At 43.1% G+C, this 27547-nt stretch overlaps 1 protein-coding gene across 2 annotated transcripts in view; it reads right to left on the bottom strand.

The window, feature by feature from the left end:
- TTC17 (tetratricopeptide repeat domain 17) overlaps positions 1–27547 on the bottom strand; it is a 130807-nt gene that overhangs the window by 67342 nt on the left and 35918 nt on the right. Inside the window, exons 10-16 of one of the 2 annotated variants that reach the window (XM_060261380.1) lie at positions 22599–22711; positions 19462–19608; positions 18810–18925; positions 18337–18520; positions 17494–17571; positions 14525–14749; positions 11652–11838 (exon numbers count right to left, since the gene is read on the bottom strand). In XM_060261380.1, coding sequence (XP_060117363.1) covers positions 11652–11838; positions 14525–14749; positions 17494–17571; positions 18337–18520; positions 18810–18925; positions 19462–19608; positions 22599–22711 — 1050 coding nt within the window. The remainder of the gene's footprint in view (positions 1–11651; positions 11839–14524; positions 14750–17493; positions 17572–18336; positions 18521–18809; positions 18926–19461; positions 19609–22598; positions 22712–27547) is intronic. The other variant, XM_060261381.1, reaches the window with a different exon arrangement.

The following is a 27547-nucleotide window of genomic DNA, read 5'->3' on the forward strand; positions in this document are numbered from 1 at the left end:
GCAGCACCCCAAGCTATGAACCTGATCTTTAGGGGGGGAGTGCAAACCCACGCAGAACAAGAGACATCCAGTTCCTGGGTCAGAACCACATCTCACCTGTAGGATCTCTGTTGTGATTGAAATTAGATTGAAAAGCACATTTGAATTTCTTCCACTTATCTTTGATCCTTCACTATTTCATACGCCTTGTAGTTCTTCAAAATAATCATGAGGACAAAACATTTCAGGCCCACTAAACCACACTCCTTTATATATTTGCTCAGAAGTAACTTTCACTGAATTCACTGGTCTTTACCCAGACTTGGATCCAAGCAGCATTTCAGGAGACATTTTGGGCCACCATGCAAAGTGGGTAGGTGCAAAAGTAACATTCCATGAACAGAAATCCTTGTGCTCATGGAAATGCTCCTCTGAATCCAAGCCAATATTTAGTTTTGCTTGATAATTTTTTTTCTACATACTGCTCTAGAACACTCTCTCTGGTTGTTACTTGGGTTTAGAGAGTATCTGCTCCTTGGGAACTGCATCAGCAAACTCTAAGCTTGTGTGGCTTTGCTGCTGCAGGCTGTATGGCCTCAGCAGCCTGTCTCCTTCTTTCAAAAACTGTCTGAAAACCACTTTCTTGTGTCGATATCTTTAAAGTGCAACCCTAAACAGAATTATACTCTTCTGAGTTCATTTACTTCAGTAGATTTAGAAGTGTGTAACTACAGAACTAGCCTGATTCCAGTGTTCTACCCATAGTTTTCCATTTCATTCATTTCCTTATCTCCTTAATAAAACATGATTAATATGTCTTGAGTAATGGTATGAGTTTATTTTGTGGTATTGTGTTTTTCTTAATGGAGTAATAATGTATTTTGTGAAGTACCCCAAGTCCTTACAAGCTTTTATCTTTGTACAGAACTTAGACAAATGTAAACACAATAGAAATATTACTTACTATTACAAACACAGGTTAATCTATCATTTTTACCCTTACTTTAAAGCAAAATGTCCTTGTCCATAGCTAGTTATCCAAACAAGGTTTGCAGCAGTCCTTCTTCCTATATGATGTGGTGAGTTTCATAATGCTATCAGCACTTGTCATCACCCTATCATGAACCTAGCACCTTAGTAGTCTCAGATAACCTTTCCCATAGATATGTGAAGGGCTACTGCAAGAGTGAATTTGCCTCTTACAGAGACTGAACTTCCATGAAGGGAAAGGCATATAACCCTTATATTGACTGTACAGGCACCTATTTTACTTCATGTTAACATAACAGCATCAATGAGCTGGGAGGTTGCAGTTAAAAACAGCTGTTGAGCACACAGACAGAAAAAGAAACCACAATATCACAATTGATAAGTGAGGAAAATACAAAAAGGACATTAGGCTAGATTGGTGAGAATGTATATGACAAAAATCAATTCTTTAAACTTCACCCTTTGGGTGAAGAAGTACTTCCTTTTATCCGTTTTAACCTGACTGCTCAGCAGATTCATCGAATGCCCACGAGTTCTTGTATTGTGAGAAAGGGAGAAAAGTACTTCTTTCTCTACTTTCTCCATCCCATGCATAATCTTGTAAACCTCTATCATGTCACCCCACAGTCGACATTTCTCCAAGCTAAAGAGCCCCAAGCGTTTCAACCTTTCTTCATAGGGAAAGTATTCCAGCCCTTTAATCATTCTAGTTGCCCTTTTCTGCACTTTTTCCAATGCTATAATATTCTTTTTGAGGTGCGGTGATCAGAATTGCACACAGTATTCCAAATGAGACCGCACCATCGATTTATTCAGGGGCATTATGATACTGGCTGATTTGTTTTCAATTCCCTTCCTAATAACTCCCAGCATGGCGTTGGCCTTTTTTATTGCAATCACACACTGAAATTTTTAATGTATTTTTTAAGACTGTCAGGGTAGGGTGTGATTGCTGGATTGGGATTGCACTGCCTGCAAAATTGGGTTTAACTCTTTATCCCAATGTCTTTTTCCTGTCATAAATCCCCTCCCAAGGCAATTTGCCTTGCTGTGGAAAATATAAAGGTATCTTTACATTCCCCCAGTGGGGAAAACTGTAGCTTCAAACACAAGGATGGGATTGTGATTTATGTTGGTAAAATCAGTACAGTGGGGAAGGTAAACCCAGACAGAAATTACCATGATAATGGCACCACCCTGGGCTACCTTTAAAATAAGAGTACAGAGATGATCAAAGATCTCATTTAGTTTATCCCTTAGAAGTAAGACATTTTAAATCTTTTATAACTTTTTTGTGAAATACTTCAACTGATTATCATTTTGCTGTAAAATATGCTCAGCTTATTGACTGATTAGGAGTGAATAGAGATACAGAGCAGAAAAGAAGGGTAAAGTGGACCATTCTGAAACATTTGGCTGCTGACAAACTTCAGGCTCCATATATATGCAGAAATTTCATCCCTGGTGAATGTTACTGGTATTAAAATTCTGGTCAATAACTCCCAGAGTTCTTAGATCAGGAAGGAGAAATACAATCAGTTGGCACTACAGTTCTCTTCCCAATCTTCTCTGATATAGCAAGACCCACAAAATAATGGGCTGATGGTGGATGGTAATACTAAGTCTGAAGAACTGATAAATGCAGAATTGAGAATTCCTTCTTTTCCTAGGTTCTGGAAAGGTAAGGATACCAAACATCTGCTTTATAGTTAATGCAAGATCTCCATTTGTGCTGATCCAAACATATGGTAACATCAGTGCAATTAAGTCACCTAGCGTACCACCTATTACAATGATGGTAAAGTTCAATATATGATGGGAACTTAATCTGTTTTCAAGATTTACCAAAAAGATTAATTTTCTGTCAAATACTGTCAACTGGAAATTGTTTACAGTTATGCACAGAATGCAAGGAAATCCTAACATGGATTTTTAAAACATGTAGTTAATTATACAATGCAGATACTATTGTCAAGTGCTGCATACTTTCTATGTGCAAATTTGTCTGAATAATTCTTGTAGTGCTGGTTGTCACAGTTTTTCTCCTATCCTTGACCAACCTGTGTCATCTCTAGATCACATTCCATACAGAATTACCACTGTGAATCCAGTTATACAGGCACAGGTAAAACCAGTGGTGGGATTCAGCCGGTTCGCACCGGTTCTGCCGAACCGATACCTAATGTGCTATCGGTTCGGCAGAACCGTTCGTTGGCCGGGCGCCTGCTGTTAATTTTTATTACTTTTTCTTGTGAGCTTCACCCCGAGCCCCAACTTGCGGCCACCAAGTGTGCACTATGCATGTGCCTGACAAAGCAGCTGCTTCGCTAAAGCATTCGGCATCCTCTCACACGCGGGCTTTCCTCAGACCGCTGGTTTGGCTTCGCCCTCGCCTTTCTCTCCCCCCCACCCCATTCTCCTTCAGTGCGCACGCGCCCGACTGCCTGTCAGCCCGCGCGCGTGTCTAGTGCGGCGCGTGGGGCACCTGCTTGTCTGGCTGCTATGTGCTGCTGCTGCTGCCGCCACCGCCACCACCACGCAGGGCTGCCGAAGCTAAGACTCCTTTCCGTTCACTGCCGGCTCCAGTCTCCGCCTTCCCCCGCCCACTTCCCCTCCATCACCCAACAACATAGAAGTGGGACCCTTGGAAGTAAGCGGGGAGGGAGGGTGGAATGCTGCCTTGGCGTCCCTTTCCCTCTGGGCTCTTGGAGATCCCGCCGCACAACCCCGAAGAGAATCCGTGTGCACCGACCTGGCTGGCGAGGGGCTTCTCTGGCTTACCGCGAAGGGTAGAAGGCAGCGTGGCCCCGGCTGGCTGGCTGGCCGGACTCTCTCTGGTCTGCCTGCCTGGGAGAAAGGGCAGGCCTGCGAGGCAGTCTCCGTCTCCTTGGCTGGCGGCCCCCTCCCCTCCCCCACCCGACTGGCTTGCCGGGGATTTTTTATCCTTCCAGAATGTGACTGTTTGTTGTTTTTTCCCCTGGCCGAGGCGGAGCGAGAGCGGCATGGCCGGTGGCAGGAAACGTTTGCCTCCTTGGCACACCAGCAGCGCGGATGAAGGGCACGCCGCAGCAGGCCCTTCGCCTGGCCTGGTTTTGTGCGCCAGCTCAGCTGTATGCAAAAAGCGCTTGCAGCAGGGCCTGCTGCCGCCACGTGCCTGGCAGATGCCAGGAGCAAGAGATGCCTCTCTGCAGGAGAGTGGAAGGGACTGCGCTTCTCCGGGACCTCTTCGGAAATCTCTCTCTCTCATCACGCAAGTCGGATTCTTTGGTCTGGTCAAATGTTGAGTGCAGGGGCAACCTTAAAGGCCCCTGCATCGTTTAGGTAAGATATGAGCTTTTGTGCAGGCACACTTCCCCAGATACATAGAAATAGAAGTTAACAGTTCATATATATATATATATATATAGGCAGATGCCTTTACATAGGTGAACAGCAAATCAGCATGCAACCTGTTGAAGATGTTTTGACACAAGCAGAGACTAAATAGCAATAACAAGCTATGGTTATAGGTCTGTCAAGCAGGGGTGGAATTCTAGCAGGAGTGCCTTTGCATATTAGGCCAGACACCCCTGATGTAGCTAATCCTCCAAGAGCCTACAAAAAAGAGACTTCTAAGCTCTTGGAGGATTGGCAACATCGGGGCGTGCGTGTGTGGCCTAATATGCAAATGAGCTCCTGCTAGAATTCCACCCCTGCTGTCAAGGTCAGTATTGTCCGCTCCGAGTGGCCGCAGCTCTCCAAGTTCTGAGGCAGGAATCTGTTCCCTAATGCTCAAGGCAGAACTGGGGGCATTGTGCATGTGATCCGGAGTCAGACCATTGGTGTATCGACTCCAGTATTGTCTGCCCTGATCTGAAGAGGCTCTCTAGGAACTTGGGCTATAGCCTTTCACATCAACCCCTATCTGATCCTTTTAAATGGAGATTTTGGAGATCGAACCGGGAACCTTCCACTTGTCAAGCAGATTCTCTGCCACTAGCCACACACCCTCCTGAGAGGACAGCACCTACCTTTCCACCTACCTTTCCATCATACCAGGAATGGAGGACCCCACTGTGCAAAGATGCCCATAGCCATTTCACACAATTGATAGAGGCAAACCCCACTTTACCATGGCACAAATTCCAAACAAAGCTGCAGCCCCGGAAGTGTGCTTATTAAAATCCCTGCATAACAAAATGGGGGGAAGGAGATGGTTTCATAGATTTCAGATGTACAGGTAAAGGGACTTAGGTATACACCTTAAAAAAAGCTGCAAGTACAAGTCCCCTTAAATGTACATCTGAAATACATGAAACCAACTCCTTTCCCCAGTTTTGTTACATAGGGATTGGAATAAGAAGTTCCAAATCAAAACTGAAACCTGCAACCTGCCCCACTTGGCAACCACAACCATCAGTAAGTTTTGCCAGTGAGGAAAAACAGTTCCCTGAGACTGTTTCCAGTTAGGAAAGTTTGGTAGGGTGGGGTGTGCGTAAGCCCCCTCTTCATTAATACTCAGGGTTGTCAGCCCTGGGTTGGGAAATACCTGAAGATTTGGGGAGTGGAGACAGAGGGGGGTGGGCAGTGGTGGGATTCAGCCGGTTCGCATCAGTTCTGCCGAACCGATACCTAATGTGCTATCGGTTTGGCAGAACCAGCCCGCGTGTACGCGTCTAGTGTGGCGCATGGGGCACCTGCTTGTCTGGCTGCTGTTTGCTGCTGCTGCTGCCGCCAGCGCCACACAGGGCTGCCGAAGCTAAGACTCCTTTCCGTTCACTGCCGGCTCCAGTCTTCTCCTTCCCCCGCCCACTTCCCCTCCATCACCCAACAACATAGAACCTGTTGTTAATTTATTTGAATCCCACCACTGGGTAAAACCCATTCCCATGACTGGTGCCATTATCATGGTAATTTCTGTCTGCAGTCACTTGCAGCATCTGAGTGGAGTCCAGTGCTTAAACAGTGGTGAGCATGTGGGTGGGAGAAGGAAGCTTAAGCTGCTCATGAGTAAAGGCTAACAGTGATCTTAGTCAGCCTGCAGTGAGCATGTTTACTTTTTATTTGTGTATAATATGTTAAACAGCTTTAAACAGTGATGGGAATATACCAGGAGATGTAATTATACATAGCAAGCAGCAGTAAGAAAAGAAGATGACAACAAGAGGTTGAACAACCTCCAAACTGCTCTTCAGACCTACTCAAAAACTCATGGGACTCTGGAAAACAGAAGGCAAAAAAGATGGCCACAATAACAAGAAAAAGGCAATGAACAATTGGTGCCATGGGGAAAAAATAGTTTATTCAAGTTAGCAGTCCCTTTGTCTTTCACCTATGCTTTGTTTGGGGAAATCTGTGTATATATTATATATATTTATGTATGTGTACTCATATATTTATGAATTTATGTGTATAAATAAAAAGAATGACAGACACATGTATCAATTAAAAATGTGTTTTATGTTTGTTTTACTTTAATGTCTGAGTTTTACAGACTGTAATTCAATTGAATTACTCAAGAACAAGTCATGTCAGACTAACCTGATCTCCTTTTTTTGAGAAAGTGACTACCTTGCTGGAATGCTGTAGACATCGTTTATCTTGATTTCAGTAAGGCTTTTGATAAGGTTCCACATACTATCCTTGTTGACAAGTTGGTAAAATGTGGTTTGGATCCTGTTACCATTAGGTGGATCTGTAACTGGTTGACAGATCGCACCTAAAGAGTGCTTGTGAATGGTTCCTCATCCTCTTGGAGAGGAGTGACAAATGGAGTGCCTCAAGGATCTGTCCTGGGATCTGTTTTGTTCAACATCTTTATCAATGATTTGGATGAAGGAATAGAGGGAATGCTTATTAAATTTGGAAATGATACTAAATTGGGAGGGGTTGTAAATATAGTAGAAGACAGAAACAGGATGACCTTGACAGGCTGGAAAACTGGGCTAAAATCAATACAATGAATTTTAACAGGGATAAATGTAAAGTTCTGCACTTAGGTAGGAAAAATCCCATGCATAGTTATAGGATGGGGGAGACTTGTCTTAGCAGTAGCATGTGCGAGAAGGATCTAGGGGTCTTAGTGGATCATATGCTGAACCAAAGTCAACAGTGTGATGTGGTGGCTAAAAAGGCAAATGCAATTTTGGGCTGTATCAACAGAAGTATAGTGTCCAAATCACGTGATGTGATAGTATCGCTTTACTCTGCTCTGGTAAGACCTCACATGGAGTATTGTGTTCAGTTTTGGGCATCACATTTTAAGAAGGATATAGAAAGCTGGAACAGGTCCAGAGGAGGGTGGCGAAGATGGTGAGGGGTCTGGAGACCAAGTCCTATGAGGAAAGGCTGAAGGAGCTGGGGATGTTTAGCCTGGAGAGGAGGCGGCTAAGAGGTGATTATGATCACCATCTTCAAGTACTTGAAGGGCTGTCATATAGATGATGGTGTGGAATTGTTTTCTGTGGCCCCGGAAGGTAGGATCAGAACCAATGGGTTGAAATTAAATCAAAAGAGTTTCAGGCTCAACCTTAGGAAGAACTTCCTGACCGTTAGAGTGATTCCTCAGTGGAACAGGCTCCCTCGGGAGGTGGTGGGCTCTCCTTCCTTGGAGGTTTTTAAACAGAGGCTAGATGGCCATCTGACAGCAATGAAGATACTGTGAATTTAGGGGGAGGTGTTTGTGAGTTTCCTGCATTGTGCAGGGGGTTGGACTAGATGACCCTGGAGGTCCCTTCCAACTTTATAATTCTATGAATTGCTTTTGTATGTATGTTTTTATCTTTATTTACAGATTATTGTTGTGAGCTGCCATGAGGCCTGTGACACATGGGAGGTGTCATGGAATTTTGAGCTGGGTCTCTTATGAAGTGAACACTAAACTCTTCAAAGATCTTGTTTCTATATTTCTCTTTAAGTTGGCACTCTTTATGATCCTAACCATATTCTTTATGATCTTAAACATACTCTTAAACATACTCTTTATGAAATTGGCAACAAGAGTTCTAAGCTTTTCAGCAATATTATGCATTCATATTTCTCTAAACCGCAATATAATTGCTCTCAGCAGCTCTAAGTTGTTGATTTTGGATGCAGTTATGGAATTTGGCCACTAGAGGCCACAATCTTTCAGCATCATGGAGCCTCTATAGAGGGCCAGATGGGGTAATCAGGTGAAGGTTCAATCTGCCTCTTCTATGGGGGACAGGAAACAAGATGGTGGATGCCTGCTTCTATCTGGGTTAAAGGTAAAAGTGAGCTGGGGACAAGCTGGGCTCTACTTGTTTACAGTTAGCGAAAATTGTTTACACTTGGCAGTAAAATTGTTGACAACTGCGTGACACAGTAGCTGTATGTATGAGGTCACTAGAGCCTATATAAGCCCACACTGCTGATCTGGACCAGAGGGTAGCTAGACTGCCTCTGTGTCAGATTATGCCACAGTAATTGAAAATTAGACTCTGGGGCTGCTCTGCAGAGACAGTTCTTCTGCTAAACAGCCTAAGAGGAGAAAAAGCCTTTGCTGATTTAAACCATCTTCTGTTTGGGGCCTCAAATAATAGTTTACTACTCAACCTTAGATTCCGGGGTATGACTTAGGTTTTCATTGAATTAACTCTCTTTAACAGATTATATGACAAGGGTAAGCGTAGCTGTGAGAGAGTGTATAGAGTTCTTTGATTATTACCATGCATAATCTTCTAACTAAACAGCTGATATTTTATGTTGTGCCTTCTTTATGTCCTTAAGCCTTCTGTCTGTCTGGAGTCGAGTGGAATAAAGTTTATCTGCATTGTTTGTCTGTGGCTGTTTGGGTTATCGGGAACTGGGGAAAGTATAACTCCCGCGTCAGGAGGGGCAGGATAGAAGTCTAAAAATAAATCAGTAAGTAATAAAATGCATCTAAAAACTATTTTAAAAGACAGTGGTAGCTGAGCAAATAAGAAATATAGTTGATATACTCATTTCTCAATAGCCAGAAACTGTTGACTAAATGTCAGTTTCCTCACAGGTCCATTATGAGAAAATATATGTGTAGAATAGCATTGCTGGAACTGCAAAGAAAACAGCAACTTCTCTCTCTTTCTAGTAGAGACGAAATATTGCAATGGCTGTAGATCTATACATAAATTTCTATAAAAGGTTTCCAAATATATAAAAATTCATATTATAAAATGCATGTTATCAAATTAATTTGCTTATGAATTTACACAATGTGCTAATTCCAAAGGGGAAGTGTCCTGTGGCTATACCCATTGGATACTGGCATGTTGGGGTATATTCTTGTATCCAACAGGTCTTACCAGGATCAATGCAGTGTGAAAAGTTTCATTAATCCTAGTGACATGAAACAATACACTCTTTAAGAATTTTACCACATGCAGTTCTGACTGAGTTGTTTATGTTATAAAATGTCTTTGTGATAAGATACATGTTGGCAAAATCTCAAGGAAGCGCAGACTATACATTTCTTATTCATTTATTATGCTTGACTTACAGCCCTGCCTCTCCTGCACAGCAGGGTTCAGGGTAACACCAATATTAAAAAAATACTATAAATTAGTTATTAAAAACAGTCATCATCACAACAGTAGATTAAAAATCAAATCAGATGGCATATGCAGGCATAAGGTAGTATAACTTATCCAAAGCAAGTTTGTATAGCCTGTGTGTTGATGGATAATCAGCTGGTACAACAGACAGAACAGATTGTGGAGAAATGGCTAGTGGAAGCCAATTCAGATGGAAACCTCATTGCCTCAACTGTGGACCTGGCAAAACATTTCTGTCTTACAGGTCCTGTGGAACTGCATTAAATTCTGCAAGGTGTGGATCTCACCTGAAAGAGCGTTCCACCAGGCTGCGGACAGAGCCAAAAGGGTTCTGGCTTGGGTTGAGGCTAAACAAATGCTTTTGGGGCCAGGGATCACCAGGTGATTATTATCTGAGCATAAAAGCAACATTCTTCTAAACAAACAAACAAAAAGCAGGTGCTCCACCTGTCCGACATTTTTTATACCACAGCCACTATCCCTCAGACAAGACATTTAGGGTCATATGTAGAAAAGATAATATCACAAAATGTTGTTGGGAAAAAAAAGCTAAGCAGATTTTGAGATTGAAAGCTCTAGTCCCTTACAGAGTGAACAAAACTTTAGATTTGCTTACACTCTCATGAGATTAAAAACAGCATCCAGCTCACATTCTTTGCAGTTCCAGCAATGCTATTCTACACATTAGTTATATTCTGCTTCTTAACCCATGTTTAGTGATGAGTACAGTCTTTAGCTTTTGTATAAGAACTATGATTTTAATAAAGTGCATTTTATGTTTTCTCATAAGGGACCTGTGAGGAAACTGACATCAATTTATTCAATATGCTCTAACTTATGGTTACTGGGTTGTCAATGTATCACCTATATTTTTACACACCTATATTTCTTACACACTCTAAATATACACGTGAAACATGACATTAAAAAGAACCATTTCAGTAGGCTTTCCATTTCCCTCTTATGAAAAGCCATGTAAGTCAATAGAGCTGCTATTGGATCATGTAATCCTCAAAGCCTTTATCTTGCTTTAATACTTACAGAAAGCATAGAATGGTTAAGATGCCATTCTAAATACATATGTGAAACATTACAGCAAAAAGAATTGACAGATTTCACTCCATCAGCCATGGGAATGTGCTGTGGGCAGACTTCTTTACCTGATACTCAGAACTTATGATCAGCAAACAGAAGCATTTAGTACTCTGAGGCTACCCACAATGGACAGAGTGCTGTGTGTGACCCAAAAGATAAATTACAGACAGGCAGTTTAAGAATAGTGAATAGCAAAGCTGGTACAGACTTTCAGGTTCCTTCCACCCCTATGTTTTAAATGAAGTATCAGTATTGCTCTCAGCTGTATCTAAAAGGAAAATACCATCTCACATTCAAATCTCTACTCTATAGTGCACAGCATATAGTCCTGAATATTGCATATATCAGTTCAGGCAGTGAGCTCAACGTATTCCAAATGCCTGACACCTAGTTTCTTCAGAAGCTTCACTGCCATGTAACCATTATGGACAGGTAGGTTTCCCAAACACTGTTGTTTCAGGAACTTGGTGTCAAGCATTTACAACCTTAAAACCCAAACGGATATCTCCAATATTCAGGACTTATATGTTTCAGATCTGTCACTTGTGTCTACATTGGAGAAGTTTGAATTGGTGGCTATGACAACCTGAAAGCTCTAAGTGACAGTGGCAAACTCTTTCCAAAATTGAAGCAAATTGGTGGTTTGCAGTACTTCTGAGCATAGAGATGACTGGAGACTGGGACCACTTCCTGTTGCAGCGAAAGCTTTGGGGAACAAAACTGGTCATCTACTGTAGTTCTGCATCTGCATTTTAATACAAAGGATTAGTAGTTCTAGTTATTGTTTGCTTTGCTATGAATATTGCTAGAACTTATTATCTCTTCAGAACACCAAATCTCTACCTTGCCATGGAACATTGCTGGCCGACCTAGGGCTAGTCATTAACCTACTTCACAGGGTTGTTGTGAGGATAAACGGAGAAGATGGAATGATGGGCCTCCTGTCAGGCAATAAAAGGGGGTATGAATATCTAAATAAATAAAAATAGAGTAGCAGAAGAAATCTCCTTACAGAAATAGGTTATTATTTTGAGGACATTTTCAGCAGCTGCTTACCATTGCAGGATGAGGTGGTGATGTTGTACAAAAATGGATAGAACTGCAAGCAGCGGATTAGCTTCAGGCTCTTCTCACACTCCAGACACTTGGTGGTAAGGTCCAGTGCATGCCTGAAAGCCTGCAATGCTCCACTAACATTCTTCAGAGCCAAGCAGGCTTTTCCTAAGCTCAAGAAAGTCAGTGGCTAAAAAAATAAAAGGAAACTTACATCAGCACAGACAGAAGTGAAGGCCAGAACTTGTACGACTCAAAAAATGATCAGGTTTTTAATTTATCCAAATGACTGTTGGAAAAAATATTCCAAAGACTTTTAACAAACCAACAGTATTGGGCACTAGCACTGAAAACCTATTCAGCAGTTCATCAATAAAAAATAATTGTGAATTTTACATTTAACATTCTGTATCCTGGTTTAAAATGTAAACACACATAGTGAACTGTAAACATCAATATGGTCCTAGAATGTTGCCTTTAAATCAAAATTATAAATATACTATCAAGAAATTCCAAGATACAGGAGGAATAATATACATCCTCCTTACAATAATAAAGTATCACTACTCATCCATTTCAGCAGTCGTGCCCAAATATATGTTATTATGACAGAGTGCAGCGTTTCTCCTGATTACGGGGCCTAAGCCCATGCATGCAGACTCTGTTCATGAATGAACAATTACACATGGTCAGGGCCAGTAAACTTAGATGATTTCAATATCCATAAAGTTATGTTAAGTATAGAGAGCTTCTTTTCCTCTGCTTAAACACTGATGCTCACTTGGAAAACTTGGGCCAGTCATATGTACCTCATTGCACTCCAGAACAGAATAAAAATGCAATACTGATCAAGTCAAAATTCCTAAAGAGGCTCTCAAACACACAACTGACATAATAAATCCCTGTTCATAAGTTACAGAAAATGAACATACAATCCATGTACAGTGTACACTTGATTTTTCTTTATAGATTTACTGAGTAATTCTCATGTTATATTTAGCACATGTACAGTTAAACATATAATTGAAACACACATTTATCCAGGGACTGGTCTCTGATTTCATTTGTAAAATGAGCATGCACTGGTTCTTTCTTCCAAACATGTACATGTATACATGTAGGTTCTCTGTCTGCTCATTGTAACATATGAACAGAACTATAGTTCTGATTTAAACATATGCATACAAGATGATCGTATCAGCTGTTGCCTATTGCTCCTGATGAGTCAGAAATATTAGTACGGGCTATATAAAACACTGCAATAATGTTTGTGAATAGGATTTTGGCACTTTGGCACTTCTTTGCACTTTCTTTTAGTACAATACAGGTGCTATAAATCCATACATGTGCAGGCTTCCTCCCAGCAACCAGGAAAAATTAATTCAGTTTATCTCCTTGTTTCTTCTAATCACTAAATTTCTATTAAAAACTGTGAACAGCAGAAAAAAATTGAGACCCCAATGGCCCTAACCTATTCTTGCCCTCATTTACATGTGTCTTAAGCCCCGTGGTGCAGAGTGTTAAAGCTGCAGCACTGCAGTCCTAAGCTCTGCTCACGACCTGAGTTCGATCTCCGGTGGAAGCTGGGTTTTCAGGTAGACGGCTCGAGGTTGACTCAGCCTTCCATCCTTCTGAGCTCGGTAAAATGAGTACCCAGCTTGCTGGGGGAGAAGTGTAGATGACTGGGGAAGGCAATGGCAAACCACCCCGTAAAAAGTCTGCTGTGAAAACGTTGTGAAAGCGACTCTACCTCCTTCCCTTTATCTGTCCCTCTGACTTCAGGTTTCCATTGCCTTCCCCCTCCCTGCAGCTTTTACATAGGAAAATGACAGTATTTCTTCACTGGGGAGGGGGAGAAGAAGCTTACATAATTTTCCTCTCCCCCCATGTGATCTGAACAACAACCCTATGAGGCAGGTTAGGCTGAAGTCTGTGACTGGTCCAAAAATCACCCAGTCAGCTTCCACAGAAAGATCCTGGGTTTGGCAGATCTTGCTCTGAACCTGTAACATGTATGCCCTCCTCAAACTCCACCACAGAATCTCCAGGGATTTCTTACCAACCTGGAAAGGTACCACTAAAGGCCTCTGAGTGACTGCCCCCCCCATTGCTATCTTCTAATCCACCCAAGTGAAGGCATTCACTGCCCCCCACCAACTCAAGGGGAGCTGATCTCTGCCATCTCTGGCTATTTCTGTGGCCTTTGGGAGATGAGTGTGCTGCAGTAGCTCTGCAGGCCTTTCTGAGGCCAGCTGACAGAGAGGACCCAGAGAAGAGATGGAGATGTGGCTGTCTCTGAGGGAAGACTACTTCTAGCAGTTTGTTCAACATTCCTGGGCCTGAGTAGACAGGGGAGAGCAGAGTCACCCAATGCGAGGCCAGAGGGGGTGACAGACATGTGATGGGCCAATCATTTGTTCCGGAAATATTAGCCAATGGCAGTCCTCGATTTGGTTACTATAGATTGACTTGGGAAAAAAGAAAGAAGGAGGGATTGGCTTGAAGGGGAGAGAGGGAAAGAGAAAGGAGGGGAGATTGGCTTGGAGGAAGGAGGAAAAAGAGCTTGGGAGAGAGAGAAAAACAAAGAAGGGGGAATTGCCATGCGGGGAGAGAAAAGGAAAGCACCAGGTATTAGCTTGGTGGGGGAGAACAGAAATAAAGGAAGATTGGCTTGGGTGGGAAAGAGAAACAGAAAGAGGTATTGGGTTGGGGAAAGAAGGGGAGGGGGAAAGAAGCAAAGGTGGGGGAATGACTCCTCCCTGCAAATTTCTTGCAGGTCCCTACTTGCCCCATCTAAATCTAATCTAAAAACAAACAAAATGGGGTAAGGAAAGAAGCTTCTCTCTTGATGATGCTCTTCAGAGCAAACACCTCACCTCTGAGCTATTGATGGCTAAAGCTTTTCGCAGAAGCTTGCTGGCATCTAAGTGAAGACCATAATGAATCAGAAGATTTGCAAGATTGACTAAAGGGATATCTTGGAAATCATGTGGAGCCAGGTTCAATGCTTTCCGTAAGCAAGTGAAGGCAAAGGTGCCATTTCCAAATGCACGCCAATAAAGGCCAGCTTCATTGAGCACTAGCCATAAAGGATCCCTTGCCTGAAATTTAAAAAACAAACAAAAGAAGTGAGTGTGAGGGGGTGGGGGAAAGGTTATCCACATAATCTTCACCCTCTCCTTTGCAGTACATAACTATTTAATATACTCAGCAATTATCAGCAGAGGGCCAAGCATACATGAAAGAAATACGTGCATGCATGCACACTCTAACAGAATCCGTTTATATAAAAACCAGTTCCCAAAATTCCATTCCACTACATCACACTCTAGTATGATCAAGAAATATAACAAAGGTAATAAACAGAGAAGCAGGATTGATTATAAATGACACAAATCATAGGGAGAAGGTTTAACTTCTTTAGCAATGGCATCCCTAAATACACATCCTGTGTATTTAGAGATGCCTTTCTCCTGTATGCAGGAACTGCTATTATTCATTTTATAGGGAAAATAAAATCCTACTTTTGATAACAGCATTGCAAAACCTGCCCTTCAAATAGCTTTTGCCAGACTGGAAGATCTGGAGAAAGATACATATAAGAATAACTATTTTGACAGGTGTATCCAAATTTTCAGATGGGTAGCAAAGTCCCTTCTAAGCTGTGCTAGGGGGTGCTAGCACAAAAAATTTTAGCCAGCAGTGCAGTGATTTTTGCCTCAGCCCACAAGTGAACTGAGAAGGCATTTCCCCCCCTCTATTGGATACAATGGAAGAAGAATTGCAGTGTTATTCCCCACTCTTCTCTCTAAATCAGAGACTCAGAGCGGCTTACAATCTCCTATATCTTCTCCCCCCACAACAGACACCCTGTGAGGTGGGTGGAGCTGAGAGGGCTCTCACAGCAGCTGCCCTTTCAAGGACAACCTCTGCCAGAGCTATGGCTAACCCAAGGCCGTTCCAGCAGGTGCATATGGAGGAGTGGGGAATCAAATCCGGTTCTCCCAGATAAGAGTCCATTCACTTAACCACTACACCAAACTGGCTCTCTGGGATGGAGCACCTCCTTCTGGGGTCCATATAATGAGATCCCCTGGTATAATCTTTCTGAAGCTTGGAGGTTTCTTTCCCCAGGAGAGGCACCAGCAGCTATGCTGCAGATTCGTGCCCTTTCCTCAAAAACAGCCCCCCCTAGAGCCCCAGCTACCCACAAATCAAATTTCCTTTATAGCCTATTGGCCTATTGACTATAATGGTCCCCATAGGATATAATGGAGCCAGGAAGCATCAAATTTTGTTTTTGCACACCCCTATTATGACTTTTCAATATGATCTGTAAACTGTATTGAGTTTCAGAGAAAAGTGGGATATAAATATTTGAATAAATAACTAGTTTGGGCAGGTTGATAATATTTAAGCAACTTCTTATTTGAATGGTTGTAATGCTGTCATGTCATGCTGGTTGTCATATTTCACTAAACAACAACAAAGTACTGCAAGTGTCCCTCTCCCCTCCCCCAGAGATGGCATGTTTTCTAAGGCTCAGAGCAGGGTAACAATCTGAGGCAAAGTCTACCAATATAGTGAACTGGGGCAGGTAGAACTGTTCTCTGGAGGCCTGATCTACCCCTGTAGAGGACAACATTTTCTGTAATGAAATTTGACCTGATTCTGTTTTCTCTTATAATGTTTGAATTATTCTTAAAATACAGACTTCTGCTGGAGAATAAGACTTACCCTTATAGAATTTCTGCCAAGCTACACTTATGCAGCTTGATTTTCTTTGCATTAGAAGCAACACTAGAACAATGAATAAAAATATCCACAGGACAACTCTAAAGAGAATTATGCCCTCTCAAGTCCTCTGAGGTCAATGGGATTTCAAGAGTATAATAATTTTGGAATGCACCACTATATATTTTCTTTATTCTGGCCACTATTTAATATTGGCAACAGCCACATTTTATGAGATTTTCTTCAGTTGCTTCATTTATTGAAACTGCATGTCAATGTTATTGTTACGAAGTACGAAGTACGAAGAATATTGGTCTGTCATTTGCTGCTCCACAGCTTTCTGTATCCCCAGACAGCTCAGCCACCAATATATTATCAATTATGCTACAGCTGCATGAAATGAGTTATGCTTCTAGTCACCCTTGCACTGCAGATATTACATTCTTTATTTCTGGTCCTGGGTTGGATCCTTCAGATCTGTTTTGCTAATGATGGCGTTTTCCTTTGGGACAAGAAGCCTTGGTCTCACCTAAGAGTTCTGCCACCAGAGGGATAACTTATTTTATTTATTTATTTAGTTCATTTATACCCTGCCTTTCTCCCTCTGTTATTTTATCCTTACAACCCTATGAGGTAGCCTCTTGTGTGGGAAGCCTCCTTGCACTGGTGGAAAGCACCACCATCAGCAGATGGATCTACAGGATCCAATCCTATGAATATGAGTGAGATTCAGCACATTTTTATCTTAATTTTACTACATGGCCTCAATCAGGGCTTTTTTTGTAGAAAAAGCCCAGCAGGAACTCATTTGCATATTAGGCCACATCCCCGGATGCCAAGCCAGCTGGAACTGCATTCCTATGTATTCCTGCTCAAAAAATAATTTCTATGCATGCAGCTGTAAAATTTGTCATCCTGTTTGTTGGGGGGTACAATAGAAATCCTCCAACACTGTTATTTGTTGTTTAAATAAAAAGAAATAAGTAGAATGCCTTACAAAGTAGATACTTCTTCTCATGTAGATTATGGTGCTCATGGACTCTTGACAATAATGCTGTATACTCAAAGAGGTAAGCAAAAAGTACATATTGCAGTAACCTGGTGTACTTACTTTTACGATGGCATGATGGATAAACGATCCTATTTGCTGCTGGGAAGACAACTGATTGCTGGCACGAGAGTTTAAGATCTGAACAACACAAAAAAGAGCACTGAAAATTCTAATCAGAAGTACAAAAGTTATTCCCAAAAAGCTATCTTGGCTATTCAGATTTATCACCTTGAAAGAACAGACAACAAGGAAGTGAAAACTGGGCTAGAACCAGAGTGTCTCAGTTTTATTGTATGAAGCCCTAGCAGCTGACATGAGAGAAAAACATAATAATTTTCTCCCACCCTCAACAATTCAAAGCGGACAATATATACCCTAAAGTGACTTGGTATAGCAGCAGCTGCTCTTTTCAACTTATTTGTTTGTGTGTGGGGGAATAGTATTTAGCATTTATGTAACACTTCAGAATGTTCAAAGTCCTTCATATACATAAACTTGCTGTAATCCTTACAAACAATTTGGCAAAGTAGGACAAATTTTATTATCTCCATATTGCAGATCAGCAGGTGAGCCTGAGATACAGTGCCCTGCCTAATGACAAAGAAAAGATCTGAATCAGGGGCTTCCTGATTTGTAGCTCAGACTTTTAGCTATTATACTAATACACCATGGATTAATTTAATATGTTTGCAGAAAGTGACAGAATAAATTAATTTTTAAGAATTGTGTAAGCTAGCCAAAAAAAATCAAGCTCAAAGTATCTGATCAGTGTCAAAGATGGTACTGCCTTGATTGACTTGTACCCAAATCTGGTTTTTGTGTGAGAGGGCTTCTTGCTTTTAAGAACATTCCAAGACTGGAAACAGCTACCTGCAGGATAAAGAAGACACTGAAAACAGACACATTTCTTACTTGCTTTGCATGACTGTCTGGCATATTTTCTTTTAGGTCCAGATGACTGTCTAGTTCTTTGAACAACAAATAAAATGAGTCTGTAGCATGGGCATCAGAAATGGAAGAACAATCTGGCTCATAGAGATCTGTATCTGCATAATCCTCTTCTGCACTGCCGAGTACTGAATGGATCCTAACAATCACAGGAATTAACACACAAATATACAATCAGACTCAGAACATGGCTACATCCCTTTAGAATCGGCCACAGAACCAATGCTCCTTGTTATTTGTCAGATAACACAACGTAACTTTCACTTGGTGCTCTCTGCCATACCTTAGCATTGAATCCCCACTAAAAGAATATCATGTAATACAATACTACACAGGCTTACTTGGAAGCATCTGTTAATTCAATTATATTTACTTACAAGTGTAAGATTACAACTATATCCCACTTTTCTGATTGACCAAATATTTACCTTTGTCCCCTGTTTTCTGGATGCAGAAAATAGGTTGGTAGTTCCTCTGAGGTGGGGATAGTTGCATAGGATTTTATACAATCTGATCTTTTAGGCCACAGAATATTCTGCTTTTCCTAATGAAAGAAAGAACAGATTTCCTTAAATTGTTAAGAATGTTGTTAATTTTATTATTTTTAATTAACTACCTGCTGAGATAAGGTATTCAAAATATAGGCATCCTGAAAATCAAAGCATTCAAATATCCATGCTTTATGAAGCTAAATGCATGGTCATAGCAGTCCAAGCCTTATCACTTGACAGATAAAATTGTTTCTGTAGTTTTGATCTCTATGCACCAGTGCTGAAATCACAGTGCTGTTTTCATCTGTACTGCACTGTGTAGCAGGTTATAGCTATAATGAAATGAAAACTGCTAAACAGGTTATGAAGAGCTGAATTAGAAACAGAAGGAAGAGAGTATATGTGGTAAACTTGTACATACAAAGCAGTTTATTTTGAGTTCCAATGTATTATAAGATATCATGAGGCCAACACAATTTGCTCCCATGTATACATACTGCATCCTTCTGCTTTGAGATACCACCATTAAGGAACAAAAAGTCTGCCATTACACTGTTTCCAGGAAAAAGGTGCTATTCTGTCCACTTACCCTGTAAGCATCAGAATCCAGACCCCATAAGGAGAACACAGAATGAACTAAAGGGGACGATCCCGAGGAGTGGCTCTGGTCACTGTGGTTGGCATGAAATTCAGAATTTATGGATGTCATACTTGAAACCAAATCACTACCACCAAACTAAACCAAGAAAAAAAGCAGTATGAGATGGATACCTTTAAAACATCTCTTTAAAATGAAAGCAGTTACCTTAATTTTTCCCATAAACACTGCATTCAGAAATACCAGCATTTTACTTAGCCCATGTTTTTAAAACCAAGTCTTGAGGTTACTTTATGGTTCTGAAATATCAGTAAAGTTTTGGCATACTCAGGAACACACCTGCATGGATATGAAGTTTCAAACAAGTAATGAATTAAGTTTTTGGTAACAGTTCCTTAGAAATCTTTATTTAGAGCTCTGAGGAACATCAGATTATGTGGATAGTCTGAGAAAACTGCCATTGGTCTTCATGACACTGAAGAGGAACATGATCTAATTCTTCGGGGTTTTAGGGTAAAGCCCTTGCTGGAGATCATCACAGAGGAAGCCTAATACCTCTCCTACTGTTGTTCTTGAGAAACTCATGCCTAACACAATGTAGTGAATGCTTCACAAGTCATTTCACAGAAGCTTTTTCATTGGACATCTTCTGGAAGCCAGTAGCATGTTGAAGACTAATCTGGTGTATCTGAAAGCATTCTGCTCCAGGTGAGCTAGGATTGTATAGAGAACCTGGTACATGCATTTCATGTGGTGTTGGAAAAATCCAGAAAGAGTTATTTGCCATGGACATTCATTCTGAGAAGCATGGCATTCTAGACAAAATTCATTAAGTGAAAAACACTTTTGCCCTATCTGGATTGATCCTATTAAGGGGAATCTGTACACTTGTACAGCAAACCTTTGGGCTAGGGATGATTTAGAACAACTTCTGCTTCTGCTCCCTCTGTGTGAACAATGAAAAGAACCTGGGAAGTTTGTTATATTGGCTAGTGATCTGGTTGCCCTAGACTTCTAGCAATTACTCAGAAACCCATCTTTTTCTTGACCTTTCCCCCTAGTCTAATCTAGTCATTCTTGGTGCTGATTGCCACTGACATGCTGGGCTGAGGTAACTGTGGCATCACTCCATTCAGAGCAATAGCAAAAGGGCTATTTGCAGGACTATGTTACTTCCTGACTGTTGATACAGATCTTTGCCACAGTGGTGTCTTATTTATTTGCTTCATTCAGATCCCCCTATTCTCCCTAATGTGGCTTACAACTGTCTTCCATTGGCTTCCAGTCTTCTCTTCTCCATTTTATCCTAACAACAACCCTATGAATCAGTTTAAGCTGAGAGAACTGACCCAAAGTCACCCAGCTGCCTTCATTTTGAATACATCCTTGACTTCCCTTCAGGGGCAGATTCCTGAGACTGTTCAGTAAATTCAGCCACATATATCTGAAGGGGAAGGAGCAGAAAAGACTTGCTGGGATCTAGATTCTGTCCACTAGAGATTATTGCAGACTTTAGTGAGGTCACTGAAAGACACTGCTCTGAGCCTCCACAGGCCCTCCATCTTCGAAAGTGACAGAAGGTAAGTCTCTAAGCATCTTCAGAAGCCAGCACTGTTTGTCTTCAGCTGACATATCTGAGAAAGCAGTAATATTTTAAAAAGTCTCCATTAGCGTGATTCCAGTATTGTTTCCCCTCACTAAAGGCAGGAGTCCCCAGTCACTATCATGGGGTGATGGAGCCAATTACAGAATGCTAGGAGTCTGCAAGTCAAGCATCCTCCTATGATGAATCTGTTTATGAATGGATGCTCCACCTGCAGACATAAAGATGATATCTCTAGTAAGCAATGTTCCCTCTAAGCCGTGGAGTCTTATGAGCAAAAATTCTACTTTGTGAGCTACTGGCATTAAAGTTGTGAGCTACTGCATAAATCAGTGTGCTCAGGGGCCATCCTTCCTGAGCAGGCTGAGCTAAGATAAAAATGCGTGAGCCAGAGGCTAAAAAACTGTGAGCTAGCTCACATGAATTCAGCTTAGAGAGAACACTGCTGGTAAGGTAGAGAAAAGCTAGGACTGTTTCTTTGCTTTTGACTGAATGCTCTGTGGAAGAATCGAATGAGCACTGGAGAGCCCAATGGCAGGCACCACACTGGGAACTACCGCCTCATGAAGAGCAGAAGGTGAGAAGTAAAGCTCTCAAAATGTTCTGCTTCTGTGGAGCAGAGGGGAATATGTTGGAGATCTGACTCCCACCCCAAACAGAAGGATTGTGCAAGACAGTCAGCATAGCCCTGGCTGGGGAGCTGCTGGCAGAAGTAACTCTCACAAGGATACCATGCTCTGCCAATGGATGAGGAAAGGAGCCACAAAGTGATTTCAACTCAGCATATGTTTATCGTATCTGTTTTGGACAGGCTTTTTTTCTGCTGGAGCCCACAGGAGTGGAGCTCATATGAACATATGAAGCTGCCTTCTACTAAATCAGACCCTTGGTCCATCAAAGTCAGTATTATCTACTCAGACTGGCAGTGGCTCTCCAGGGTCTCAAGCTGAGGTTTTCCAAGCCTATTTGCCTGGACCCTTTTTAGTTGGAGATGCCGGGGATTGAACCTGGGACCTTCTGCTTACCAAGCAGATGCTCTACCACTGAGCCACTGTTCCTCCGCCTGGGCTAGCCAAGGTTATCGCTTTTCTGACTTCTCACGTGGCAGCCATGTGCTCCCAGGCCAGGTGGTGTGGCCAAATATGCAAATGATCTCCAGCTGGGCTTTTACTACAAAAAAGCACTGGTTTTGGATAACAAAGGATTTACAGGTCAAAGGGTATGAGAATGTTTAAGCCCTTATGATAAAGAAAAGGAATTCTGTTTTTCCTAGGAATAACTTAAACACATTTTTGCATAATCTACACTATTTTTTACAATTCCAAATAAAGAACAATGTGAACTTTACATTGCCATTATTTGTTTGTTTTTAAAAAACAAATTGATTACATTAAAGCCACTGTGTGCTGAGCACAGTGTTACAGAATGCTTCAAGATAGCCTTAAACCCCCAATGAGGTGTCTATTTCAGCTCCAAGAACTTTATAGATCATTTATAGCAAAAAGATCAAGGCACTACAACAAACCTCAACATATGCAACATTTTCAAACATGTCACCACGGTGATAGCGAACAGGTTGGTCCCACTGACAATGCAAACTGTGCTGCTGGTTGCCCAAGCGACAAATCTGATGGTTCCCTGCAGAATATAACATCAAACAAAAGTTTGTATCTAATTATATGCTGCCCCGCATCATTTAATGCAACAACCCATACGAGAGCTCAACCAAAGTGTCCATAAATAGAACATATAATCTATTCTATAATGCTACTTCTATATTATTCCTTGAGCATGGAACATGGGTATTTCAGTTACCTATGTTCCAGTTGTGTGCATTCATAGCTAATAGAAATGACATGCAACACTACAGCAGAAATTAATATACATATTTGAGAGGCAACGATTTAATGTATTTTTACAAGTTCAAACCGCTCCATGTCCTGTATCTATTTGCCAGCATCCAAAGAGGCCAGTGGCCACATGCAAAGCACTTTGGTGCACACAGAAAGCAACTATCCACTTTTCTTTTCAGTAGCAGCCCAAATAGCCCAGACTAGCTTGATCTCATCAGAGCTTGGAATCTAAGCATGGTCAATACTTGGAAGGAGGAAGAGGGCTTCTATGCACAGAAAGTCAATGACAAACCATCTCTGTTCATCTGTTGTCTTGAAAATCTCATGAAGTGGAACTTCATGGGGTTGCTGTAAATCAGTTGTGACTCAAAGGCACACTTTACCTTTTGCCTTGACCTGGATAGCCCAGGCAACCCCAATCTCATCAGATCTCAGAAGCTAAGAAGGGTCAGCCCTGATGGGAGACCACCAAGGAAGTCCAGGGTTACTATGAAGAGGCAGGCAATAATAATAATAATAATAAATTTATTTTTGTATCCCGCCCTCCCCCGCCAAAGGCAGGCTCAGGGCGGCTCACAGACATGGAACAACCACGATTTCAGTAAAATACAATCAATACAATAAGACAAATGAAAATACAATTAAATTACAGTTGTAAATTAGGTTAAAATTAGATAAAACAGCTGTTATGTATTAATAATTAAGGTGCTACAATTCACAGTCATATATAAGATGGCTAAAAGTCAATTTAGCCGGGTTCTATCTTGAAAGCGAGCTGAAAGAGGGTGGTTTTGCAAACCGTGCGGAACTGATTCAGGTTCCGCAGGGCTCGCACAACCTCTGGAAGTTGATTCCACCATCGGGGGGCCATTATTGAGAAGGCTTGCTCCCTCGTTGTTTTCAGTCTAGCCTCTCTTGGTCCAGGGATTTTTAAAAGGTTTTGGGAACTGGATCTCAGTGCTCTCTGGGGAACATATGGGGAGAGGCGGTCCCTAAGGTAGGCAAGTCCTCGGCCATATAGGGCTTTAAAGGTAATAACCAGCACCTTATAGCGAACACGATACACAACCGGCAGCCAGTGCAGCTCCCGCAGCCCAGGCTGCACGTGTTCCCACCGAGGTAGACCCACTAACAGCCTGGCCGCCGCGTTCTGCACTAACTGCAGTTTTCGCGTTCGGTATAAGGGCAGCCCCATGTAGAGGGCATTACAGTAGTCTAGCCTCGAGGTGACCGTTGCGTGGATCACAGTTGCCAGGTCGCTACGCTCCAAGAAGGGAGCCAACTGCCTCGCCCTCCTAAGGTGGAAAAAGGCGGATTTAGCAGTGGCAGCTATCTGGGCTTCCATTGACAAGGAAGACTCCAGTAGCACTCCCAAGCTCTTGACCCTGCGCACTGGTATCAGTGATGCACCGTCAAAGGCCGGTAGGGAGATCTCCCCTCCTGGCCCGCCGCGACCTACGCAAAGGACCTCAGTCTTCGCTGGATTCAGCTTCAGCCCACTCAGCCTGAGCCAGTCAGCCACGGCTTGTAACGCCCGGTCCAGGTTTATAGGGACATCGCCAGTCTGGCCGTCCAATAGATAGAGCTGGGTGTCATCAGCGTACTGATGACAGCCCAGCCCATACCTCTGGGCAAGGGGGCGCATATAGATGTTAAACAACATCGGGGAGAGAACTGCCCCCTGAGGCACCCCACAATTAAGTGGGTGTCTCTGAGACAGCTCCCCTCCAATTGCCACCCTTTGTCCCCGACCTTCAAGGAAGGAGGAGAGCCACTGTAAGGCTAGCCCCCGAATTCCTGCGTCGGCGAGACGGCGGGTCAGCAGCTGATGATCGACCATATCGAACGCAGCTGATAGGTCTAGCAGCAGCAGTACCGCTGAGCCGCCTCGATCCAGATGTCACCGGAGGTCATCCATGAGGGCGACCAAGACTGTCTCCGTCCCATGGCCTGGGCGGAAGCCGGACTGGCATGGGTCTAGGGTGGAAGCCTCATCCAGAAAATCCTGTAACTGCAACGCCACAGCCCTCTCAATAATTTTGCCCAAAAAGGGCAAGTTTGAGACCGGTCGGTAATGAGCCAATTCGGCCGGGTCTGATGTAGCCTTTTTCAGGAGAGGGCGGACCACTGCCTCTTTCAGGGGTGTTGGAAAAAAGCCCTCTGAAAGAGATCTATTTATGATGTCCCGTATAGGACATCTTAGCTCCTCCTGGCAAGCCTTAATTAGCCAGGAGGGGCATGTGTCCAGATCGCAAGTTGTGGGTCGTGCAGTTCCAAGAATTCTGTCGACTTCCTCCAAGCTGAGTAGGTCGAAGCAGTCCAGGGTCAAATCAGAAGACACGCATTGGGCCTCGAGTTCACTTACTGTATCTAAATTGGCAGGGCAGTCGCGGCGGAGCGACTGGATCTTGTCTGCAAAAAACTTCGCAAAAGCCTCGCAGCCTATCTCCAATTCCTTAACGTTTGGATTGCCCTGTGGTAATATAGTGAAATTCCGAATTATCCTAAATAATTGAGCCGGGCGCAAATTTGCAGACGCAATCTTAGCCGCAAAGTATATTTTCTTTGCGGTCTTGATTGCCATCTCATAGGACTTCATAAACTTCCTATAAGATGTTCTAGTCGCTTTGTCGCGGGTACGCCGCCATTGCCTCTCTAGCCATCTGAGACCTTGTTTCAGCTGGCGTAACTCTGGGGTATACCACAGGGCCAGCCTAGCCTGAGGTCGTAGAGGGCGTCGAGGTGCGATCTCTTCTATGGCCCTAGAGAGCCGGCTAGTCCAGGTCTCAACCAGGCCACTGAGAGAATCGCCAGAGGGCCAGGGATCCCGCAGCGCCATTTGGAACCGTTCCGGGTCCATTTGGCTCCGCGGGCGAGCCATAATAGGCTCATCGCCTAAACAGGTTTGGGGTGGCATATCTACACGGGCCCTGAGGGTGAGGTGGTCCGACCATGGCACTGCCTCCGCGGTTATATCGCCAACCGTAACCCCGGCCGCAAAGATCAGGTCTAACATGTGCCCGGCCTCGTGGGTGGGGGTTGTAACAAATTGAGAGAGTCCTAGGGTTGCTATGGAAGACACTAGGTCCGTCGCTTGACTGGAGGACGGGTCATCAGCATGGACGTTGAAGTCACCCAGGATTATCAGCCTTGGATGCTCCAGCGCCCAGCCTGTCGCCGCCTTGAGCAGGGACGGTAAGGTGTTAGCTGGTGCGTTAGGCGTACGGTACACCAGCCAGATCACCAACCCCTCTCCGGCCTCCCACGCCAGACCGGCACATTCAATACCCTCGATCTTTCGGGCCGGGAGTGCCCTGAAGGAGTAGGCCTCCCGTATAAATAATGCCACTCCTCCCCCCCGCCCGCTAGTCCGCGATTGGTGGAAGACTGAGTAACCTGGAGGAGCTGTTTGTGAGAGGGCTACTGTATCTCCCTCTCGAATCCAGGTTTCAGTCACGCAAGCCAGGTCCATGTCCTGTTTGAGTAAAAACTCCCGAAGGACTGAGGTCTTGTTATTAATGGACCTGGCGTTGCATAACACCAATGACGGAGGCGGGTTATTCAACCTGACCCTACTACCTGTCACCCTTGGGATGGGACACAGATTGGAGGAAGATCAAGCACTATCCTGTCTCAGTCTTCTTCCCTTGTAACGTCTGTTCCCACCGCCATACCTTCCCCTCCCCAGGAGCACTGGAATCCCTGAGCCAGCCATTCCCCGCTGGCAGCAACTGCTATTTTAACCACTATCAGCACTGTTATCAGAAATACCCTCACACTACTCCGTCCCGCTAGGTCCCAGTATTCCGAATTAACCCAATAAAACCCCAACCCTAAATTTCCCTTGTATATAATTGGTAAGAGTTTAAATCAAATAGCATAATTAATTATAATCCCACCCTATTAACCATTCTTAAATTAATTAGCTAAAAATATTTGAGCAAGGCAATGGCAAACCACCTCTAAATGTCTATTGCCTTGAAAACCTTATGGGTTCACCATAAGTTGCCTGCAACTTGACAGCAAAGAAGGAAGGAAGGAAGGAAGGAAGGAAGGAAGGAAGGAAGGAAGGAAGGAAGGAAGGAAGGAAGGAAGGAAGGAAGGAAGGAAGGAAGGAAGGAAGGAAGGAAGGAAGGAAGGAAGGAAGGAAGGAGGGAAGGAGGGAAGGAGGGAAGGAGGGAAGGAGGGAAGGAGGGAAGGAGGGAAGGAGGGAAGGAGGGAAGGAGGGAAGGAGGGAAGGAAGGAAGGAAGGAAGGAAGGAAGGAAGGAAGGAAGGAAGGAAGGAAGGAAGGAAGGAAGGAAGGAAGGAAGGAAGGAAGGAAGGAAGGAAGGAAGGAAGGAAGGAAGGAAGGGTTTATTAGTAGTAACATACAGAAGCTCCATATTAGAAGCACTCAGCTAAATACTTCATGTTGGAGGCAACAAGCAAGCAGTATGATCCGGAACAGCCTTAACAGCCCAGATTGGCCTAGTCTTATCAGAGCTCAGAACCTAGACAGGGTTGGTACTTGGATGGGAGACACAGGAAGGCAATGGCAAGCCATCTATGCTCACCTTTTGTCTTGAAAATCATGAGCTTCATGGGATCTCCATGAGTCAGTTGTGACATGACTGTACACTG

This window comes from Heteronotia binoei, chromosome 21 (assembly GCF_032191835.1).
Source record: "Heteronotia binoei isolate CCM8104 ecotype False Entrance Well chromosome 21, APGP_CSIRO_Hbin_v1, whole genome shotgun sequence".
Taxonomy (NCBI): Eukaryota; Metazoa; Chordata; class Lepidosauria; order Squamata; family Gekkonidae; genus Heteronotia; species Heteronotia binoei.